This window comes from Puma concolor, chromosome C1 (assembly GCF_028749965.1).
Source record: "Puma concolor isolate L17-30 chromosome C1, mPumCon1.1.hap2, whole genome shotgun sequence".
Classification (NCBI taxonomy): Eukaryota; Metazoa; Chordata; class Mammalia; order Carnivora; family Felidae; genus Puma; species Puma concolor.
In genome coordinates this window covers 104,649,618-104,672,849 of record NC_141674.1, presented here as the reverse complement: position 1 = coordinate 104,672,849, position 23,232 = coordinate 104,649,618, and the positions used below count along the sequence as shown (strand labels likewise).

General features: G+C 40.9%; 1 protein-coding gene across 4 annotated transcripts in view; it reads left to right on the top strand.

Annotated features, from left to right (window-relative positions):
* The window catches only part of RNF115 (ring finger protein 115), an 86,188-nt gene extending 67,447 nt beyond the window's left edge, over nucleotides 1-18,741 (top strand). For all 4 annotated transcript variants that reach the window (XM_025927965.2, XM_086718024.1, XM_086718025.1 and 1 more), the window contains 5 exons: nucleotides 11,524-11,595; nucleotides 12,751-12,823; nucleotides 13,766-13,859; nucleotides 16,290-16,405; nucleotides 17,075-18,741. In XM_025927965.2, the coding sequence (XP_025783750.1) occupies nucleotides 11,524-11,595; nucleotides 12,751-12,823; nucleotides 13,766-13,859; nucleotides 16,290-16,405; nucleotides 17,075-17,206 (487 nt within the window). In that variant the 3' untranslated portion in view covers nucleotides 17,207-18,741. The remainder of the gene's footprint in view (nucleotides 1-11,523; nucleotides 11,596-12,750; nucleotides 12,824-13,765; nucleotides 13,860-16,289; nucleotides 16,406-17,074) is intronic.
* The last annotated feature ends 4,491 nt before the right edge of the window (nucleotides 18,742-23,232 follow it).

Here is a 23,232-nt window from a genome sequence, read left to right as displayed (position 1 = left end):
TGGCAGGTTAAGAAAGGTTTATTTTATTCCTAACTTATTAGGGGCTTTTAATGAGGAATGATTAGTGATAGGGGCACCTGGGTGGCTCAGTCGGTTAAGCATCTGACTTCGGCTCAGGTCATGATCTCGTGGTTTGAGAGTTCGAGCCCCATGTCAGGCTCTATGCTGACAGCTCAGAGCCTGGAGCCTGCTTTGGACTGTGTGTCTCTTTCTCTCTGCCCCTCCCCTGCTCACGCTTGGTCTCTCTCAAAAAAAAAAAAAAAAAAAAAAAAAGGAATGATTAGTGATTTTTATCAAATGCCCTTTGTGATCTTATCAAAGTGACTTTATAGTTTTCACCTTTAAACAATTAATGTATTTTATTAACTAATAGATTTTCTGATGTTGAACCCACACTGCAAGCTTTGAATAAAAACTACTTTGTCAAGAAGCATTAATCTCTTAATACATTATTGGAGTTAATTTGTTCCATTTATTTATGTATTTTGATTTTTGCATCTGTTCATAAGGGGGGGTGGTAATTTTTTGTGTGTTCTTTCTATTACATTTTGGTATCAAGATTTTGTTAGTTTGATAAAATGACCTGGAAAATTTTGCTGTTTTCTTATGCTTAGGAATAGTTTAAATAACATAGGAATTATCTGTTCCTTAAAGGTTTGATAGAAGTTACCTGTAGTTCCGTCTGAGCCTGGCATCTTTTCAGGGACCAGATAGATCTCTTACAACCTTTTCAGATACTTCTGGGGCTAATGGTCTAGGGTGGTGTTTTATTCATCTCTGTTCCCAGGTTTTAGAGTAGTGTCTGTTTTATAGTGGATACTAAATATATTTGTGTTGAATGAGTGGATAATTGGAATTATGTTTCTAAGAGGTATATGTAATACATGCATTAGTAGTAAGTATGACTAAGAGTTTGTGCCAGGTGCTAGTCTGAGTGCATTACAGGTATTTTTTTGTTTACTCTTCACTATAACCCATGGAGAAGTTACTTTGAGACTCCATTTTACAGTAGAAACTGAGGCATAGAGAGGTTAGGTAAATTGCATGAGGTTATAAGGCCAGTTAAATATTGAAGCCAGAATATTGCAGAAGTGATGATATTTGTATTTGGTAGGATTATATATGTTCAAAAATATATATTATATACATAGTATATTTATATATAAATATAATATATATTATATATATTTTTATATATTATATATTATATATATTTATATATATAAGTATATTATAATATATAAACAAATCTAACAGTATTCTGTAGTCTTCCCAATTTTTTTTAAGAAAAGAATTAGGCATTTCCATATTTTGCTCAGAAACTTTCCTTCCAAAGCATACATACCAATATGTCAGTAAGTAGTACTTGAAAGTTTTTCGTTCACTTTCTTTTCCTTCATGTAAACGTAAATGGAGCACAACATATCTTTGTTGGTCGTATTATCTAGGGTCCTATTATTCTGCCATCTTAGCAGGTGTACCCTGATTGTTCTACATGATTATTACTCCATTGCCATAGTTGTCATTATATGTCACCCTGTGTTTTGAAAACACATTACAGTTAGTTATTTTATAGATTTCTTTTTGGTTAGATTTTAGCTTGGTTTCTTCCTGATGATGGTTTGTCCTGTTGATTTGAGAGGAGTATAACTTTTTATTTTGCTCATCAGGTTTTCAACTGGGGGTTTCTGTGGGCTACATCTCAGGCTCCTGTTCATTCCACTGATTCCACTGTAGACAGAGTATTTGTCATTTAAAAAATCAGATCTCAGGGGTGCCTGGGTGGCGCAGTCGGTTAAGCGTCCGACTTCAGCCAGGTCACGATCTCGCGGTCCGTGAGTTTGAGCCCCGCGTCGGGCTCTGGGCTGATGGCTCGGAGCCTGGAGCCTGTTTCCGATTCTGTGTCTCCCTCTCTCTCTGCCCCTCCCCCGTTCATGCTCTGTCTCTCTCTGTCCCAAAAATAAATAAAAAACGTTGAAAAAAAAAAAATAAGATCTCAGAGATTAATTAGCCTTTGTAGGATTATTCATGTGTTCCTCACACCAATTTAGGGAGTTAGCCTGAAGTGAGATGTTTCCTTTGGCTTTTTCAATGACATGAGTGGAACCTCTTTGCAAATGTAAAGAAGGGTAGATCTCACTTTGTTCATTCATACTGCAGATATTTGTTGAGCATGCCTAAAGTGTGTGCTCTTTCCTCTAATCTGCAGCTTTCAAATGATAGTTTATCCAGTTGTAATCAGGTGCTGAATAGACTAGCTCTTCTTATCTAACCTTAAATGAATCTGACCTGTGCCAGAAGACTAATTTATTAATTTGCTCCTGGGGGTGTTATGTTTCAGTGACTGGAAAACTCATTTCTGCTTGTTAGCATAGTGCTGTCTTTGAATTTCTCTGATAACAAGAAATCAAAAGCAATTAGGTGGTTGCATGGTATGTGTAGAATAAACAAGGGAGATTGCATAGTCTTCAGGAGAAATTTCATTCAGTGTGAATGAGAAATTCACATTTCATTGTGACAAGTATAAGGAATTATTCACCTTTAAAGATTATTTTTTTAGGATGGCAAAATATTTATACTTGTCAGTTGTTCTTTTCCTTGTCTGTATTAGATCAGCACTCACACAATCACACTTTCCAGATTTCCTAGGGATTACTGCCTATTACTTTACATTTATTATAGTAAGACCTGTCTTTTAGTGTGTTGTACTCCTTTAACATTTGTTTTTTTATGGTTACATTTTAGCCTAGTGTTTTGATCAGCTATCTCTGAATCACTTTACAGGGCACATTACTTCTAAGGTTTGCTTCCTTAAAAATAAGTTCTCATGAAGTTAACCCTAGGTTTTGAGACCATAGTTTTCTGACCACTGATCACTACTCACATTTTAAAAATTAGCTTTTGGGGCGCCTGGGTGGCGCAGTCGGTTAAGCGTCCGACTTCAGCCAGGTCACGATCTCGCGGTCCGTGAGTTCGAGCCCCGCGTCGGGCTCTGGGCTGATGGCTCAGAGCCTGGAGCCTGTTTCCGATTCTGTGTCTCCCTCTCTCTGCCCCTCCCCTGTTCATGCTCTGTCTCTCTGTGTCCCAAAAATAAATAAACGTTGAAAAAAAAAAAATTAAAAAAAAATAAAATAAAATAAAAATTAGCTTTTTTGGTTATTTAAAAATATTAGGGTGGGGTTTATTATTATTTTTTTGATTAAAAAGGCAGCATTACCCAGAAATAGCTACAGTTACACCTTGATGCATAATCTTGTGGAACTTTTTAAATATCATACCTATGTCTGTATAACTGAAAAGGAATCATTCTGTACCTATTTTCCTATTTTATAATCCTCTTTTTTTTTTTTTTTAATCTTAATAGATTGTGTATGTCATTCAGTATATTTCTGGGCTCCATCTTGGAGTCATTGAATTAATTCAACAAACACTTGTATATTACTTTGCCAAATGTTATTCCAGGTAGTGACTGTACAGTAGTGAACAAAACAGTCAAAAGTTTATTGTCCTTGTGGAGCTTTTAATGGGAAAGTCAGACAAGCAAAATAAGTTAAATCAGTAGACTGCTAAATAGTAGTAAATTCTGTGGGAAAAAAGGGGAAGGGAGATTATGGAGTGTAAAGTTTCAAAAAGCGTAGTCAGCACAAGGCCTTATTGAGAAGGCATTTGAATGGACATAAATGAAGTGAGGTAATGAGCCAGGAATGTGCCCATAAGAAGAGGCCAGTTGGAGCAGAGTAAGTGAGAGGAGGAGTAGGAGGTAAGATCACAGAGAAGTAGGCTGGGTGTGGGGATGGGGAGAAGAGTATTAGATCCTGTAGAGCCTGGCAGACTACCGTAAAGGCTTTTATTCTGAGTGCAGTGGAAACCCATTGGAAAGTTTAGGGCAGAGAAATGACATAGTCTAACTTGTGTCTTAAAATGATCATTCTGACTGCTATGTTGAGAATAGAATGGGGGGCTGCAAAGAGTATAAGGGCAAGGGCAGAAGCAGAGAAATCATTTAAGAGGCAGTTGCATTAATGTAAGCTAGAGATGCCAGTGGCTTGGATGAGGGTAGTGAAAAATGGTTGGATTCTAGATATAGTTTGACAATGGGCATAATAGGATTTGCTAACAGATTGGATATGAGGTAAAACAGAGTTAAGGATGACACTAAGGTTTTTGGTCTGAGCAACTCTGGAGTCACTATCAGCGGAGATGGGGAACACGAGGAATGGATTTGGGGGAGAAAATTTAAGAGTTCAGCTTGGGACATGGTAAGTTTAGGTGCTTATTACACATTCAAGTGGTGATGTTGAGTGGGCAGAAGTCTTGGATGGAGGTAAAATTTGGAAATGTGGCTTGTATATGGTATTTAAAATTATAAAACTGGGTGAAATTTGTCAAAAGAGTCAAGACAGTAAATAGAAGAGCTCAGAGAATTGAGCCCAAGCCTGATGGATTAGAAATTTGGAAGATAAGGAGGAATAAGCAGAGGAGACAGAAAGGACAACCCCAGAACAAGGAGGAAAACCTCGAGAAAGGACAGCTCTGGAAACAAGGTGAAGACTCTTACCTCCTCTTAGCTGTGTCTTCCCTTCTGCACTCTGTGGATTGTTTTTTTATCATCTGTGGATTAAACACACACATCACACTCCCTCCCATCCCCATTTTAGCTACCTATTACTTTTTTAGTAAGAGAAGATTTTATGTGTTTTTTTTTAATGTTTATTTATTTTTGAGAGAGAGAGAGAGAGGGACAGAGGAAGAGAGGGAGACAGAGAATCTGAAGCAGGCTCTGCACCGTCAACACAAAGCCTGACGTGGGGCTCAAACCCATGAACCGTGAGATTGTGACCTGAACCGAAGTCGGATGTTCAACTGACTAAGCCACCCAGGTGCCCCAAGATTTTATGTTTTTAACAGCAGAATTCAGTGTAAATATTGCATGTATCAGCTGAAGATAATCTCCTCACAATAGCTCTTAGACTTGCTGAAGCTACCCTGAGCAGCCTCTCTGTTTCTGCTGCAGAGATATGGAACCAACATCTGACTTCCAGGAAACAAGCAGCCAAGAAAGGGGAATCAGCAGCTCATTAGCTGAAAACATCCCTGGCAACCACAAGCATTTGTGCAGGGTCAGCGTTAGAGCAAGGCACGAGGCTTTCTCTTGAAGTTGATATCTGCTATTCACTTACTGGTTAGTTCAAGCATGCGGTAATTTGCTCTTCTAGTTCTTAGGCAGCAAGGAGGGTATATTATTTATTGCTGTGTAACAGATTATTCAGAATTTAGCAGACACTGTCTCACAGTTTCTGAGGTTCAGAAACTTGGGAGCAGCTTAAGTAAGTGGTTCTAGTAAAGGGTTTCATGAGGTTATATTCAAAATATCAGCTGTGGCTCTAGGCATCTGAACACTCAACTGGAGCTGGAGGCTCTACTTCCAAGATAAGTCACTCGCATAGCTCTTGGCAGGAGGCCTTAATTTCTTACCACGTGGACCTCTTGCATAGGGCTCTTTCAGTGTCCTCATGACTTGACAGCTGACTTCACCAGAGTATGTGATCCAAGAGAGAGAAAGGAAAAGGAAATAAACCATAATGCATTTTATATCCTGATCTTGGAAGCCAAACACTGTCATTTCAGCCATATTTTTTCTGTAAGAAATGAGTCACTGGATCTAGCCCACATTCAAGGGGAGGAGAATTAAACTCCACCCCTTGAAAGGAGGAGTATTAAAGATTTGTAGACATATTTTAGAACTACTGTATTTCACTCTCTGGCCACAAATTACTTATATTTCTCCCATGTGCAAAATATACTCGCATCCTCCCAAGATCCACAAAAGCCTTTTCCCACTGGAAATCCAGGTTGTTGAAATCCACACTTGGATGAGGCTCCTTGGGTATAGTTCCTCAAGAACGGTTTCTTTTGATGTGAACACCTATAAATTAAAGAGACAAGTTTTCTACTCCTCACACACCCAACATACAGTGATGGGATAGGTATACAATAAACAGGTTTGGAGGTTCCTATTTAATGTTTGTTTATTTTTGAGAGACAGAGTGACAGCGGGGGAGGGGCACAGAGAGGGAGAGACACAGAATGAATCCGAAGCAGGCTCCAGCCTCTCAGCTGTCAGCACAGAGCCCGACATGGGGCTCAAACCCACGAACCATGAGATCATGACCTGCATGGAAGTTGGATGCTTAACCGACTAACCACCCAGGCACCCCGAGATTCCTATTTAAAAAGGGAGAAAATGAGAGGCACCAAGAAGTCACTGATTTATAGCAGTTCTGATGTTATCTGTATAAATGTTGGCAGTTCCTTGATTAGGACTTAGTTCTCCTTTTGCCCAGGAATGCTGCTCTGTGGCTCTTGTTTCCTCCTCCTAGGCTCTTGGTTTCACCTTGTGAGTTATCTTTTCTTTTCCATGAAAAGTAGTCCAGGTTTGCAGCTGCATAGTTTTCTTAGTCTGTTTCTTGCCACTAGAGTTTTAAGGGCCCAAGAGGCTTCTTTTCATTTAGTTTTGCCTCTGTACCTTTTAATTTAAGCTGGCAGTGTTTTCTTTTTAAAACTTAGAGTCTCTTATGAATGTTACTGAGATTCATGCCTTTAGGAAAAAGCCACACCCACATATCTTTTCCAGAGATAATCTCCTTTCTGCTTTGGGCTTCTGCTGGTATTGCTAAGGGACAGTACTTGTAGTGGGTAGAATTGTATTCTCCACAAAGACATGTTTAGGTCCAGGGGAGCCTGTGTGGCTCAGTTGGTTAAGCTTCCGGCTTCAGTTCAGCTCATAATCTCAGTTTGTGAGTTTGAGCCCTGCGTTGGGCTCTGTGCTGACAGATCAGAGCCTGGAGCCTGCTTTGGATTTTGTGTCTCCCTCTCTCTTCCTCCCCTGCTCACACTCTGTCTGCTGTCTCTCTCAAAAATAACTGAAGATGAAAATAAATAAATAAAATAAACAAATTAAAAAAAAAAAAAAGATACGTTTAGGTCCTGAACCCCACTACCTGTGAATGTGGTATTATTTGGCATAAGGTCTTTACAAATGTAATCAAGTTAAAGGTGAGATCATAATGAGTTAGAGTGGGCCCAAATCCAGTGGCTGGTATTCTTAGAGAAATTTGGATACAGAAGACGCAGGAAAGAAAGGCACATGACAACCAAGGCAGAGATTAAAGTGTTTAAAAGCCAAGAAATAGCAAGGATTGCTGGGAACCACCACAAGCTAGGAGAGAGGCATGGAACAGGTTTTCCCTGAGAGCCTCCGAAGGAACTAACCCTAACAACATCTTGATTTCAGAATCTGGCTTCCAAAACTATGAGAGAATAAATTCCTTTCTTTTTAAGCTGTATATTTGTGGGAATTTGTTATAGTAGTCCTTGGGAACTAATACAACACCCTTAGGCCTCTTGGAAGCCCAGTTGTTTGATTGAATAGTTCTTTAGGCTATGTAGATCTTACTGAGGCCTTAACAAAGAATTTTGGTAACCACATGCTAGACTTCCTCATTAACCATTTTCTTTGGCCATGCCCTGGATAGATTTGATCTTTGCTTGGAAGCCATTTCTTAATTTTAGTATCATTAACCATCTGGAGAGGCTGGGAATTTTCAGAATTATTTAGTCTTAACTCCTTTTTGTTGAACTATCCTCCTCTTTAGGGGCACCTGGCTGGCTCAATTGGAAGAATATTCGACTCTTAATCTCCGGGTTGTGAGGTTGAGCCTGTGTTGGGTATAGAGATTACTAAAAAATAAAATAAACTTTAACCATCTTTCCCTTTAATTTATCCCTCTCTTGCATTTTAATGTAAGCAGCAAGAAGAAGCCAAGAGGTACCTTCTGCCTTCTTGCCTGGACATCTCACTGGCTAGACTGTCACCCAGTTCATGAGCCACAACTTCTACTTTTTTTTTTTTTTTTTTTTTTTTTTTTAATTTTTTTTTCAACGTTTTTTATTTTATTTTTGGGACAGAGAGAGACAGAGCATGAACGGGGGAGGGGCAGAGAGAGAGGGAGACACAGAATCGGAAACAGGCTCCAGTCTCCGAGCCATCAGCCCAGAGCCTGACGCGGGGCTCGAACTCACGGACCGCGAGATCGTGACCTGGCTGAAGTCGGACGCTTAACCGACTGCGCCACCCAGGCGCCCCTACAACTTCTACTTTACATATTGTTATTGCTACTACATAACAAGGATCACTTTCCCTCCAGTTTCCAAGATCTTTCTCACTTAAGCTCTCACTCATAACTTCCTCAAAGGCCATGATACTTCTACTGTTTCTTCAAGGCTGTTCAAACTTTCACTGATACTCATCTCACAGTCCTAACTTATACCTTCTTTTGGGTTCTAAATCTACTCCCACATTTCAGGTTTTTGTTACAACAGAACATACTTCTAGGCATCAAAATCTGGATTAGTTATCTATTGCTGTATAATAAATTACACTAGAGCTTAGTGACTGAAGATAAACATTAATCATCTCATAAGTTCTTTGGGTCAGGAATTTGGGACAGCTTAGCTGAGTGGTTCTGGCCCAGTGTCTTATGAGCTTACAGTTAAGACATTGGCTGTTACTGCAGTCATCTGAAGGATCAACTGAGAATTACTCATATTCTGGCAAGTTAGTTCTGGCCATTGGGAGGCGGCTTCAGTTCCTTATCATGTGGGTCTTCACAGGACTGCTTTACGTGGCACTTTTCCAAGAAAGTGATTTAAGAGAGAGTGAAAGGAGGAAGCCACAATGCTTTTTATGACTAATCTTGAAAGTTGTCCTCTCATACTCCATTGTCAAGAAGTAAGTCACAGTATGGTATTGGTATAAAAACAGACATCTAAATCAGTGGAATGGAATAGAGAGCTCAGAAATAAACTCAAAGGAGCCAAGAATATACAGTGGGGAGAAGGCAGTCTCTTCAACAAATGACATTGGGAAAACTGGACAGCTACATGCAAAAGAATGAAACTGGACCACTATCTTACGCCATACATAAAAATTAACTCAAAATGGATTGTCAGACCTGAAACCATAAACCTTTTAGAAGAAAGTGTAAGCAGTAAGCTCCTTGACATTGATCCGGAAATGATTTTTTTTTGGATCTGACTTCAAAAGCAAAGGCGACAATAGCAAAAATAGACAGGCTAACAAACTAAAAAGCTTCTGCACAGCAAAGGAAACCGTCAACAGAATGAAAAGGCAAACTGCTGAATGGGAGACAATATTTGCAAATCTGATAAGGAGTTAATAACCCAAATATAGAAAAAACTCATACAATGCAAAAAAGAAAAAGAAAACCAATCTGATTAAAAAATGGATTAGAAGACCTGAATAGCTGTTTTTCTGAAGAAGACATATAGATGGCCAACACGTACATGAAAGTGTGCTCAACATCAGTAAGCAGGGAATTGGAAATCAAAACCACAGTGAAATGTCACCTCACACCTGTTAGAATGGCTACTATCGAAAAGACAAGAAATAACAAGTGTTGCCAAGGATGTGGAGAAAAGGAAGCCCTTGTACACTCTTGGTGGGAATGTAAATTTGGTGCAGCCAGTGTGGAAAACAGTATGGAGGTTCCTCAAAAAGTTAAAAATAGAACTACCATATGATCCAGCAATTCCGCTTCTGAATATTTATCTAAAGAAAATGAAAATCTTAATTCAAAAAGATATATACACTCCTGTATTCATTGCAGTGTTATTTATAATAGCCAAGACATGGAAACAACCTGTGTCTGTTGATGGATATGGTTAAAGAAAATGTGTTTTGTATAAATATATACCACACACACACAGCACACGCCCACAGGAATATTATTTGGCCATAAAGAAATGAAATCTTGTCATTTTCAACAACATGGATGGACCTTGAGGATATTGTGATAAGCGAAATAAGTTAGATGGAAAAAGACAAATGCCATATGATCTCACTTATATGTGGAATTGTAAAAAAAAAAAAAAGAAAAAAGAAAGAAAAAGAGAAAGAAAAGCTCATTGATAAAGAGAATAGATAGGTGGTTGCCAGAGGTAGGGGGTAGGGTGTGGGTGAAATAGGTGAAGGAGGTCCAGAGGTACAGACTTCTAGTTATAAAATAAATGATGGGGATGTAATGTACAGCATCGTGACTATATCATCAGGGAAATGCAAGTCAAAACTGCAAAGAGATTATAGTTCCTTATACTAATTATAGGTAATTACAGCATTATAGTTAATAATTATTACATATTTGCAAGTTGCTAAGAGAATAGATCTTAAAACTTATAAACACAGAAAAATGTGTTGTAACTATGATGATGAACGTTACCTAGCCTTTTTGTGGTGATCATTTACAATATATACAGACATTGAATCATGTTATACACCTGAAACTAATATAATGTTCATGTGAAGTATGCCTCAATAAAAAAAGAATTAAATCACTAAGTCCATACACTCAAAGGAGGAACATAAAATAATATGTGGACAATTATTTTAAAACAAGCACATAGTCTAGTTATCTACTGTTGAACTTTAGGATAGGGAGAGTCTAATATTGGCTACTGCCATTGTTGTATTGACTGGCCTAATAAGAAAAGTGGGACCCAAGGGGTTAAAAGTATGTATCATATCAATTATATCTCCATAAAGCCAGAGAAAAAAAGAGAAGGGGCACCTGGATGGCTCAGTCAGTTGGGCATCCGACTTCAGCTCAGGTCATGATCTCACAGTTCATGGGTCTGAGCTCCATGTCAGGCTCTGTGCTGACATCTTGGAGCCTGGAGCCTCCTTCAGATTCTTTGTCTCCCTCTCTCTCTGCCCTCTCCCCCGCCACTTGCACGCTGTCTCTCAAAAATAAACAAACATTAAAAAGAAAGAAAGAAAAATGTGCATATTATTCACAAAACAAATCTTTCTTCAGTCTTTTTCTTTTGCCCATATTCTCTGGGTAACAAAGATCAGTTCACCAGTATAAAGGACTGAGTAGATGCGCCATCTTAAGTATTCAGAATGACAAATGTCAGATGTGTGTGTATTTGATTGTGTTTGTGTTAGAAGCAATTGAAACACCTTTTGAGGGCTAATGTAGTATGTTGCTAAATGTTTGTAAAATGGAATTATTCTGAAAAAATTTTTTACAGGGCTCTTTAAATAATATCTCATGTAGAAACCCAATGTGTAAAACACATAAAAATGGCATTACTGTTTATGGCCTGGGCCTAAATCCCAGTGGTTTAGCATCCTTTTCAGCCTAATACTGTTGCCAGAGGTCCAAGGAACATAGCTGGAAAACTACACCATGTAATCAGATTCATTTCAAGCCTAGTTCACAAAAATCTATTAATACATAAGATCACAGAGCTCAGGAAGATAGCCATAATAGCAAAATAGCACTTTACCAGGTAGTTGACTGATTTCTGGTGCTACCTTTTGTACAATGGTAAGTGAGGACCCATGGTATTTGGAGGAGTTGCTGATTGTCAGCCATAGATATCTGTAGAGTACTTTCATAAGTCTCTTGTCTTACCTAATTTTTTTTCCCCCTGCAACAGCATAATACAGCAGATATTTGCAGGATTCTTTGCAAATTCTGCAATTCCTGGATCCTCACATCCTTTTTCCTGGTAAGTAGCGAATTGCCTTCTGTCTTACTTTGCTGGAGCAGCAGCATTTTAGGTATATGTACCATTGTGAGAAAGAGAAAGAGCTGAATAGGTGAGTATATAGATTTGATTGGCAGACTGTTAGATTGCCTTTATTTGCTGAGCCCAAACTTAATCAGAACTTATTTTTTTATTGTTCAGTCTCCTGAGGACCATCCTGGTCCCCCAGGATGTCTGGGCACTGGATGTGTCGGGTTTGGTTCATATTCTGGTTTGAGAGTTGTGTTGAGAGGGGAATGAGATGGTCCCTGCCAAGCTGGTATCTGACTTGCAAGTTTCTTCTCTAGGTTGTATGGAAAGATTTTATTCCTTAAGAATTGCCGAAATTCTTAAAGTAAGAAGGTATCTCAGGAGAAATAAAAGGCTGTATTTCAGTATCAGAGTGTCACTTAAGTATGATAGAAGTTAAGATGGAATTTCTTCTTGTCTAGGCAATCACATACCACTTCCGACTCCGCCTCGGAAGCCTCCTTTGCTCAGAGGGTCCTCGGTCCTTCCACTCAGTTACCCTATTTTCCAGCCTCTAGTTTCTTTTAACACGTTCCAGCCAAAGAGCTTGGACATCTGTCATCCAGGGTAGTGCACCAGCAGCTCCAAAAAGAGGGGCTGCCGAGTCCCTTTTGTAATTGCTCTAGGTTGTGATTCAGAGACCACTGTGGCCGCTTCTCTCCTTGAAAGCTCCTCATTGTCCAGGACCGTGGGCAGCCTCTTCGAATGAGGGAAGTCTGCTACAGATTTTGGCCAGTCACAGAGGGAAAAGTCTCCTTAAAAAGCAGCTCCATCTATATTTACTCTACATGGGCGTAGAGAAGACAAACTTTTCTTAGCCAATAGGCAATGAGTCACTCTTTTCGCTCTGGTGTGTCATGTGGTATTTTAGGTAGCTTCACATTTTATGTTCTATTCGATTAAGTAAAAATTCCTTAAAGAGAGTAAGAGACGACTTCTGGATAATCTCTTTGACCTTAAAAATACCGAGAAGTTCTTTGCCACTTGATTTTAGAGAACTAGTGACTTTGCAGCTCTGAGAGAGAACGGGATCTCCCAGTTTTTTCTGTGGTGTGAGGCAGAGCCTGGTCACTCCGTCTAATGCTGTCTGTCTCATCTCATGTATAGGAGCGGGATGCTGCACTCCAACCCTGGGGACTATGCCTGGGGTCAGACAGGGCTTGATGCCATTGTAACCCAGGTGAGGAGCTGCCTTTTGAGGGTGTCTGTTCAGTGTGTCTCATGGTTCCACAGGCTTCCTGCTTTCCTTCTGCTACTTTCTGAATGGCAGTCACTCTGCTTTCCCTAATATTTTGAGCTTGTGGGTTTCCATTTTACTGAAGGGATGAATGGTTTACGGGTTTAGTTTAGCATCCATGTACATTCGAGGTCCTAGGGATTTTCTAGAAGATGGTTTCACCTCTATAGGAAGAAAAGACTTCTCCTGTAACAAACAGTATTTTGTATTTTTGGCCTCTTGTTCAGTCCTGTGAGGATCCTGTTAACAACTACTTCACAAAAAAGGAGGGTCTCCTCACATGTTTGAAGCAGGGATTTCTGCTAGATGGAGCAAAGTAGGGGAAGGAAGCAGAGAAAAAGGTATTCCCATGACATATATAATCGCTTCCACTTATTTATGTTTATTTTAGTTTAAATAGTTTTCATTTCCCTTGTGGATTGCTGAGAATAGAAAGCATGTCATTTATATCCAAATCTTCTCATAGGCAGTAATTTACCTATTTCTTGGCTTACTTGATGCTACTTTCCATACTCTCACCCTTTTATTTCTTCCAGCAGAATGAAGTTTTTAGACCAGTTAAGTATTACCTTTTGTTCAGTTTTAATTTTACTCCTGACATCACAACCCTTATGCTGCCTCTGAAATTGCTTTATGCCCAAAGGTGGGCCTTGCAATGATGGGTTTGTCTGTAGGGTTATACTGATGTCACTCTGAAATTGTAAAGCAATTACAAGTGTTCCGGCAGCAGGAAAGGGGAAACCCAAGCCTCTCAGAGCCTTGCAGAAGTAAGAGCAACTAACATTTCTAATATATGCACTGTTTGTTCTCAGCTGGAGCAGCTCCTTCCCAGGGATGGTAGGATGTCTGCCACTTCTTCTTCTTTTTCTTTTTCCTTTTTTGTAGCTTTTAGGACAACTGGAAAACACAGGGCCTCCCCCGGCTGACAAAGAAAAGATCACATCTCTTCCAACAGTGACAGTAACTCAGGAACAAGTTGGTAGGTTCATTTCCATACTTCTTCTGTCAAATCTGATCTCCGTTCAAAATCGCAGCACCTTCCTGTACTAAGGATCTTCAGGTGAAGCTGTAGCACTCCTAACTAAAATTGCTACTTGGTGCCATAAGTGGAAGATAGGGCCTACCTTTTCATTTAGGGTTAGTCTTTTTTTTTTTTTTTTAAGTTTATTTGTGAGAGAGAGAGAGAACGCACGTGCACGAGTTGTGGAGGGGCAGAGAGAGGGAGAGAGAATCCCAAGCCTGACATGAGGTTTGATCCCATGAACTGTAAGATCATGACCTGAGATGAAATCAAGAGTCAGACGCTTAACTGACTGAGCCACCCAGGCACCCCAAGACTTGATTTTTTGAAGAACTTACTAGGGGAAGCAAAACTCAACTAAATGATTAGAAAACGGTACAGGAGCACCTGGGTGGCTCAGTCAGGTAAGCATCTGACTCTTGATTTCAGATTAGGTCATGATCTCACAGTGGTGAGATCAAGCCCCACATTGGGCTCGGGGCAGACAGCCGGAACCTGCTTGGGTCCTGTCTCCCTCCCTCTCTGTCTCTCTCCCTTTCTCTCTCTCTCTCTTTCTCTCTCTCTCTTTAAAATGAATACACATAAAAAACAGTATCAAAAATAGTATTGAGTGGATACACATAAAAAACAGTATCAAAAATAGTATTGAGTGGATGATACTGAGGAAGAGAAAAAAAATTGGAGGCTGAGAATTTGTTTCACATTTATTCTGTCAGATACAGTCAGGTACGTTAGATACAGTTTTTTTACTTTTAAGCACTGAAGGAATTTAGTGACAAGGAACATTATTTCGAACTGGGAGTTTCTTGCACTACAAATTCCAGTTTAGAGTCAGAAGATTTAAAAGACAGGATAGGCCATCTCAGAGAGGTCATTCTGTTCAAGGAAGAGTATGAACCAGTGTGAGAATGTCAGCATGGGCATAGTGTCTGGACCAGGGAAAGCAGTCTGGTTTGGGAGCATGGGAGGTATGATTGGGTAGAAAGGCCTTGTTTGAGCGGACGTTGAAACTGGCAGAGTAGTTAGGGCTGGATGTTTTAGGTAGCAGGCAAGTTTTATAGGTCCCCAAATGGAGGATTGGGGGAATTTAGGTGCTCTTTAGGGAAGATTCGGCTGGAGGTAGTATCTCAAATAGTTGGAAGGCAAAGAAAGCAGAAACGGGGATTCAGGGGGCTGCTGCAACATCCAGGCGGGGTGCAGGTGACAGTGGCAATGCTAACAGATGGGGAAGGGTAGACTCAATATCACTTTGAAGAAAGGCTTTCATCACCGATTGCCTAATGGGATAAAAGAGGGAAAAGGGTCAAAGATGACTGTCAGATTTTGCAGCTCAGGAACTACAAGAGGCGGTGCTGCCATCTATCGGGGTGGAGGCTTGTAACCACCCCCCCACCCCCACCCCTGGTCTAGTGGGGTTTGGGGATGGAAGTGATGTGATGGTTTTCATTTTGAATTTGGTGATTTTGAGGTGCCAGCTGGGGGGGTGCTCTGAAGCTAGTATTAGGGGAAGTGAGCTGCTTGCAAAGCATAGGATAAATTTGGAGGGTTGAAGGCTGGGGTCAAGGGTACCTACTTCCTGGGAGGCTGTTCCGGTGGACCAGTCATAAGAAATAAAAGGTGGAATTGAGGTAAAGGTGTTAGATAAGAGTGGAGAGGAAGGAGTGACTCTTGGTAGTCTTATTATTCCGGGCCCTTGAGTGCTATGGGCATGTATGTAGCACATGCTGGCCATTGGAGAGGAGGAGCTGGTATCATTAGCCAGACTTGGGAGACCCCGAGTTTGCTGCCTGGTACTCCCAGGTTAGTGTGTAGCCATTTCCTCACAGAGGGCTTCTTGTCTCTGGACTTGGAGCCTGAGCTGTCCTTGGGCTTTGCAATTCTGCAGCACCACCTCCTGGTGCAGCTTTTAATTAACTTGTCCAGAGGGCTTTAGGACAACCACTCTGAAAGAGGACGCGAAATGTGGAAAATGGCAGGGTTAAAGTGGCTTGAGACACTGACTGGGAACTGCTGAGATTGCTCAGATATATCCCGTGGTTGTAGTGGACAGATTGCCTGTGTTTCCTGAGTAGAAACTGCCAGAAGGATATCACACGTCTGGGAAGATGCTTTCCCTGTTTTACTTAACAGATCATCCAAGCCCCGGTTTATTTTTTGCAAGCCTTGATGTTGAAAAGTAGGCCTTTCTGGACTAAGCCCGTTCGTCGATCCTCCTTTTCACAAAAGTCCCTTTCTACTCCCAGCTCCTCCCCCGTGGTGAAGCGCAGTTTGTGCTTCCTACCTCCACCTAGGGTACACTTTGTATCTTTTCTTACGCATTCCTCTGGACTAGTTTTTTCTTCCTTCTTTTTGCTCGCTTACTTTAGAAGGCATTTCCTCCTCCAACAGATATGGGTTTAGAGTGTCCAGTGTGCAAAGAAGATTACACAGTTGAAGAGGAAGTCCGGCAGTTACCCTGCAACCACTTTTTCCACAGCAGTTGTATTGTGCCGTGGTTAGAACTGGTGAGTACAGCCGGCTCTCATGTGTGATGGGCTGTCTCTGCCAGCCACATCTTCTGGGGCAGGGCAGGGCGGGAGGTGGTCCCGGGTTAACAGAGAGCCAAGGAGAGCAGATTTTAGTCCCTTCCTAACTCCTGCTGGTGCCGTCACTGTTTTTTAGATCACTCTTATGTTTGGAAACTTCTCTGACCAGAGGTTACCAAACCACAGCCTACAGGTCTCGGGCCTGCCACCTGTTTTTGTAAAGGAAGTTTCATTGGAATACAGCTACGCTCATTTGATTACCAATTGTCTGCAGCTACCTTTGTGCTGCATCAGCAGAGTTGAGTGGTTGTGTATGGCCTGCCAAGTCTAAAATATTTATTACCAGTTCCTTCACAAAAAGTTTCCTAACCCTTGCTGTAGACCATGTCAGGTCACCGTATGTGGTTAGTTCTGTTTGGTGACGTGTGGTAGTTGTTGTTAAGCTCCTGGCCTGGAATTCTGTCATTTCTGTTTCAAGGTCCATTTGAACATGTGCTGGTGTTCCATCTTTGAGCCCAGTGTGTACTGTGCGAGAGTGCATGCCCTTTTTGTCTTTCGGCCTGCCAGCTCTTAGGGTTTCTTAAGTGTTTAGCACCTCTGGCTTCTCAGGTCAGGCTGTTTACATGGACCGATTTCCTTCTGTTGCAGCATGACACGTGTCCTGTGTGTAGGAAGAGCTTAAATGGTGAGGACTCTACTCGGCAAACCCAGAACTCTGAGGCCTCTGCAAGCAACAGATATAGCAGTGACAGCCAGCTACACGACCGATGGACTTTCTGAAGCTGAAAAGCCCGCATCTGAGCCACAGCTGTGGTAGTCTTCTTATCACAGCTGTCAATTGTATCAAAACAGAAAAGTAGTAGGTGGATTTAGGAATCGCATAAGAAACCCCAACCCATAATATTAATGCAGTGAGTGTTTTTTCTTCTCTCAATTTAAAGTTAGTATCTACAGATGGAATTGTATCTACAACCAAATGCCTCTGATTCCTGAATTCAGAGTGATACTTTTATAAGTGTGAAACTTGATTATGTGGGTTTCCCCTGCCAGAATAGAATCACTCTACCTTAAAGTCTAGCGAGGGTCCCACCATCTGTCATGTTACCTTGTAGTGGATGTTTCCACTTCCTGATCTAACCTTCAGCCTACCATTAGTGTATTTGATAGTAGATACAGTGGAACCACAGCCCTAAAGTCCTGCTGATAAAAAGTCTTCCTGTTTTAATTGTACAAAAACATCTGCTCTTGGCCACATTAGCCACCAAGTGAGGTCAGGTTAATTCAGGAATCTGAGACGAATGATTTTGTGTTTGTTTTGAATCCTCAGAAAATCAAAGAAAAATTGGTGGGAGGAGAAAGTGGCTTATCGTTGTACTCTCTGGTTTTCTCATTTTAATTTTTAAAGACTACTTCACAAGGTGCAGTTTCTGCAGAAGCCAACATGACGCATCTTAGAAATCTTATGTTGGTGGGAATCTGATTCTGGTTCCTTTTGGAAATGAGTTGGGCAGGATACAGGCACAGAAGGACAGATATTTGAAATCTTTGGTTCTGGAGCTTTTTTAAATGACCCGCAACTCATTGTTTACTGCCTTTTGTCATGGGGACCTTAAAATAGTTTCCCTCAGAAGAGGAATTACTTCATTACTGCTTCTACAGCCAGTTCACTGTTTTTAGTAATTCATTGGTCTTCAGAAATTGAGATTTCACATTGTCTCATTTTAATTTTTTTAAGCCCTTTTTATCATCTCTGAAATCTTTCTGTTCTGCTTGGTTCTGGCTGTACTTGGAATCAAACTGATTATTGTGATCATGCCCAAAACAACTTGGCCTTGGAGAGGTGGGCCTTCGATTTTCAGCCTAACAATGTCTCATTGCACATGCACATGCTCTTTGAAGCATTTAAGTGTTTAAAGTTGAATAAATGAAGACGATCAAGAATGTTGTTGGAACTTCAAAGTCTCAAAAGGAAATGGTGGGGACATGTAACCACTGTTAGTGCATGTCACAGGGGCCCCTGTTTGGTCACATCAGCCCTTCACAGTTTGGAATGATCAGAACAAGACGGCCACTCTTTGATGAGTCTCTCCCTTGGCTACGACTCTTTCCTCAATATTTGTTGGCCATCATACACTGGTTTGGGGGTGAAGGAAGGGGGTTAGAGATATCTTTGATGGAGGGTAAACATGTAGGGGAGGGAAGAGAGAAAGTGGGAGAATGGCTTGCTAAATTAACAGCCTGCCTCTAAAATTGTCACCACAAAGGTATGATTTAGGTTGGGCCCAGAGGGAATAAAAGATGTTTTCTCCTGCGTCTCTCATGTCCTACCTTGGCAGAGATTGTTTCTTTGGAGACCGTGAGCTATTTACTGTGCACATTGATGGGTAGCCTCAAACTGCACATCAGTTTTGAATGGGGGACAGGGTCAAGAAGCTGGGGTGGGGGGGAGGAGGTATATTCTGAATATTTAATGGCCACTACTTAGATGGAGAAAGGCCATGTGCTGACAGAGCACATGGTAGTTTTCAAGTAGAACAGCGTTTGCTGTGTCAGAAAAATTAGGATAATTGTGTCCCTGTTAAGAGTCTGGAGATGCCAGGACAGGCCGTTGTATTTTTACTTCAGCTAGAAAACTGGAGAACAAGAGCAGATCTGAGTCATTTCACAAAGGGTCAGAAACAAAGTGGTAGGTACGGAATTACCTTTTTAATACACAGAATAGCAAATAGTGTCAGTCTCAGCTGAAATTTTCTTCACTTGTTTTGCTCTGATAGAGGGCATGAGGCTTTTTTTTTTTTTTTTCCTGTTTCCTGTACCCCTCCCACTTAATGAGTCTTTGTGTTTTATCCTAGGAGGTATCTTGGAGTGCCAGGTTAATTTAGGTTAAGGTGTGGACTAGGGTAGCGTTCTCCAGAGAAACAGTCAGTAGGGTAATAAGGTGTGTGTGCGTGTGTGCATGCGCACATGCACACGCTTAGAAATTTATTATAAGGAATTAGCTTGGGTGATTATGGAGACTAAGAAGTTTTCAAGATCTTGATCCAGCAGCCAGCTTATGGTGTAGTTCTAGTCCGATTCCCAAAGGCTTGAGTACTAGGAGAGCCAGTGGTTTAATTCCAGTACAGAAGCTGGTGGAAATTTTGAGAACTAAGAAAAGCCTTTTTAGTTTGAGTCCAAAGGCAGGAAAAGACCAGTGTCCTCACTCAGGCAAGAGGCGCTCCCCCTTGCTATCAGAAGCGTCAGACATTTTGTTCTAGTTGAGCCTTTGACTGTTTGGATGAGGCCCACTGGCACTGATGTTCTTTCCGAGAGCAGTCTGTCTGCTCTAATCAGTCTACCTATTCAGATGTTAACCTTACCAGAAAAAACCCCTCACAGACACACCCAGAATAATGTTTGACCAAATATTTAGGTACCCCTTGGCCCAGCCAAGTTGACACATAAAATTAACCATCACAGGAGGAAAAATAGAAATGATGCACCCAGCCGAGTGATACTCATCCCACTTAAATTTTGCCAAGTAAACAGTGTGTCTGTATCAGAAATGTCTGCTTTGCTTAGAGGCCTCAGTACCAGGGTTAAAAAGTGAAAGAAATGTAAATGGGATGAGAGCCAGTTTGCTGTGTACAGTATACATCTATTTTTCTTCCTTAACCTGAATTAACCTGGAAGAAATCTGAGATGCCTCCCATTCTAGGAAGAAACATTGTAGATTCATTGGTCTCACACCAGAACATGGCTACGGCTAAGAGTTTATTTCCAGGAATGCTTTGCTTTTAAATGTTTCAAACAGTTTAGATATAGTGCCCAAGGTGGACAGCTACATAGCCTGGACTTTTCAGATGTTCGTTCCTTTCCAGTTGGAACGCTTTACAGACTCAGGAGTCTGGGGTCTTAATAGCCAAGGAGAGAGATTTAGCTCTCCCTGGTTGTTAAAGAGAAGAGGAAACAGGTGCAGTTTCAGATCTTGAGTCCTTCTACTTGAGGCCTTTACATTCACACTAAATGGCCTGTAGGTTCCATGCAGAGCTAAACAGATTGTTTTCTTATTCATAAATGTCTTTTATTTATTTTCCCTTTGTCCACTATCATTTGAAATTAGAGGGGAAGAAAAGTATTTTGGAGAGACCTCCTAGAGCTTGGTAAATTTAGAAGTTGGGAAGTAATACAGGACAACTCCTTACTGGCCGCCAAGTGATGATCGCTTCTCGGGTAGTTTTCCCCCCGAGGGGTTAGTCTAACTCTCGTTCATGTGGGTCAGTTCTGGCTGGACAGAACTGCTCAGTTAAGTGGGAAGGGCAGAGTGGTGAACATTTATCTGGAATCTCCAATGTCTTTAAAGTTTCTAAGCTAACAAATTGGGAGCAGGGAGGAGGAATAAACCTGGCTTCAAAAATTCTGTTTCCCTCCAAGCTCCTACTGTCAGTTAGTTCTCTGAAGAGTTGGGAAACGTGGAGGATCCAGATGGCAGCTTGCCCCTGTTGCTATAGCTCCTGGAGTCTTTCCTTACAATGTTCTGATTTATAATTAAAAGGAATTACTCTGGGTGGGGGATGTGGAGATGGCTATGAATTAAATAGCTTCCTTAGCTTATTGGAAATTTTAGTTGTCAACAGTTGCTGTCCAACAGTTAAGCCAGTGCTTGTTACATGTTTTCTTTGAGCAATACTCTCTCTGATCCAATAATTAGCTCTCAAGTTCGAAGGACTTTTTCTGGGGAGAATTTGTTTCTTTTTCTCAACAACTCTCACTTTGGTTAGGTAGCTAATAGGAGAAACAGATTCTGTGTGTGTGTGTGTGTGTGTGTGTGTGTGTGTGTGTGTGTTCATAGACACACACACACACACACACACACACACATATATATATATATATATATATATATATATATATATATATATATATATATATGCATATTCACACCAGAGGAACAAAGGGCTGTGGTGGCCATTGAGGTCAAGTTAGGAGGTACAGCAGAGGGCTGGGGCCTCACACTCCAGTTCTCTCACTGTACATACCTCAGACCCTTGCATTTCCATAGTTCTCTGCTGTGGGGCACTGTTTGGCTTGGGCAGACATCAAGTGTTGAGGGGAAAAATGGCTTTGAGGAAAGAGTATTCATCATTCTCTGCTTCTGTAGTATAATTAGTTGAACACAAATACAATTTTCTATTGATTTTTAGTTTTAGTTTTTTTAAATACATTATTGATACAAAATTGACTTCTCTTGACCTTCTGCATGCTTCAGTTTCTTTCTCCCTGGTGTCCACATGCTCTTTTCCTCAAGGAATACAAATTAAAAATATGTCCGTCTTAACAAAAACTAATCAAGAGGGAATCATAGCTTGTGTCTGGTTTTGTTTTTTTTTTTTTAATTTTTTTTTTAATGTTTATTTATTTTTGTGTCTGGTTTTGTTTTGTTTTTTAATTTTTTTTTTAATGTTTATTTATTTTTGAGACAGAGACAGAGCATGAACAGGGGAGGGGCAGAGAGAGAGGGAGACACAGAATCTGAAATGGGCTCCAGGCTCTGAGCTGTCAGCACAGAGCCCGATGCGGGGCTTGAACTCACGGACTGTGAGATCATGACCTGAGCCGAAGTCGGATGCTTAACCGACTGAGCCACCCAGGTGCCCCTGTGTCTGGTTTTAAACAACAACAAAACAGCCTTTGGGGCTTTTGGAAAGGAGGGGCTGTTCAGAGTTTTTTTTATTATTATTATTTTAAATATGAAATTTATTGTGAAATTGGTTTCCATACAACACCCGGTGCTCATCCCAACAGGTGCCCTCCTTGTTCAGAGTTTTTAGAGCTGATCTAGAAAGGCCACTGACATCTGTGAAGGAAGACACATGTTAGGAGAAGGAGCAGGGCTGGTAAATAGATAGTCAGATGAGAGGGAAAGCCCTCTTTGGCTTCTGAAGTAGGGACATGGGAAGATACGAGTGCTTTTCACCAGAATAAACCAACAGGGATTTGGGAGTTTGGGGACTAGCAGAAGAGCATACTCTTTTTTTTTTTTTTTTTTTTTTTTTTAAATAATTCTACACTGTTATTTGATTTTACTTTTTAGAGAGAGTACGAGTGGGAGACAGGGGCAGAGAAATAGAGAGAGAGAATCCTAACCCTCCACACTGAGTGTGGAGCCCGAAGCAAGGCTCGATCCCATGACCCTGGCATCATGACCTGAGCCAAAATCAAGAGTCAGACACTCAACCAACTGAGCCACCCAGGCACCCCAGGAAGCATACTCATAAGGAGAGTTTCCAGAATGATTCTCACGTAACTTCTGAGGCAGGAACTTGAGGGAATATATCACAAGTGGCCATCCTGTGGGGGGAAAGTATAGCTTATAGTAATGTCAGTGTCTTAGCACTCAGCCTGGGAAGCACAGGGCTGCTCCAAGGGTTTAAAGGAGACTGTGTACAGTGGAGATATTTTCTAGGATCCACTTAGAGCCCTTGTCTTATCCAAAGGACATTATGAGGTTTTGATCTCTCATACCTGCCAGATACATGGAATTATAGTCATTCAACTCTAAGATTATATACATACAAACTTTATAACGTTTTGCCAAATTGCACTTAGTTGGTATCCACGGAAGTAGAGTCTATATGTTTGTTGCCTTTCCTGTTTCAGCTGCGTATTTGTGACTCATGGGGTGTAGGATTGTGGTTCTTTACCTTTTCTAATAAGATGTACCAATTTTAGGGTCCAAAAATTATTAGACTCCTCATAACAAGATGATTGTTGTATTTTTAGGATTTTTTAATGAAAAAATACATAACAAAAGCTGCTGTGATTTC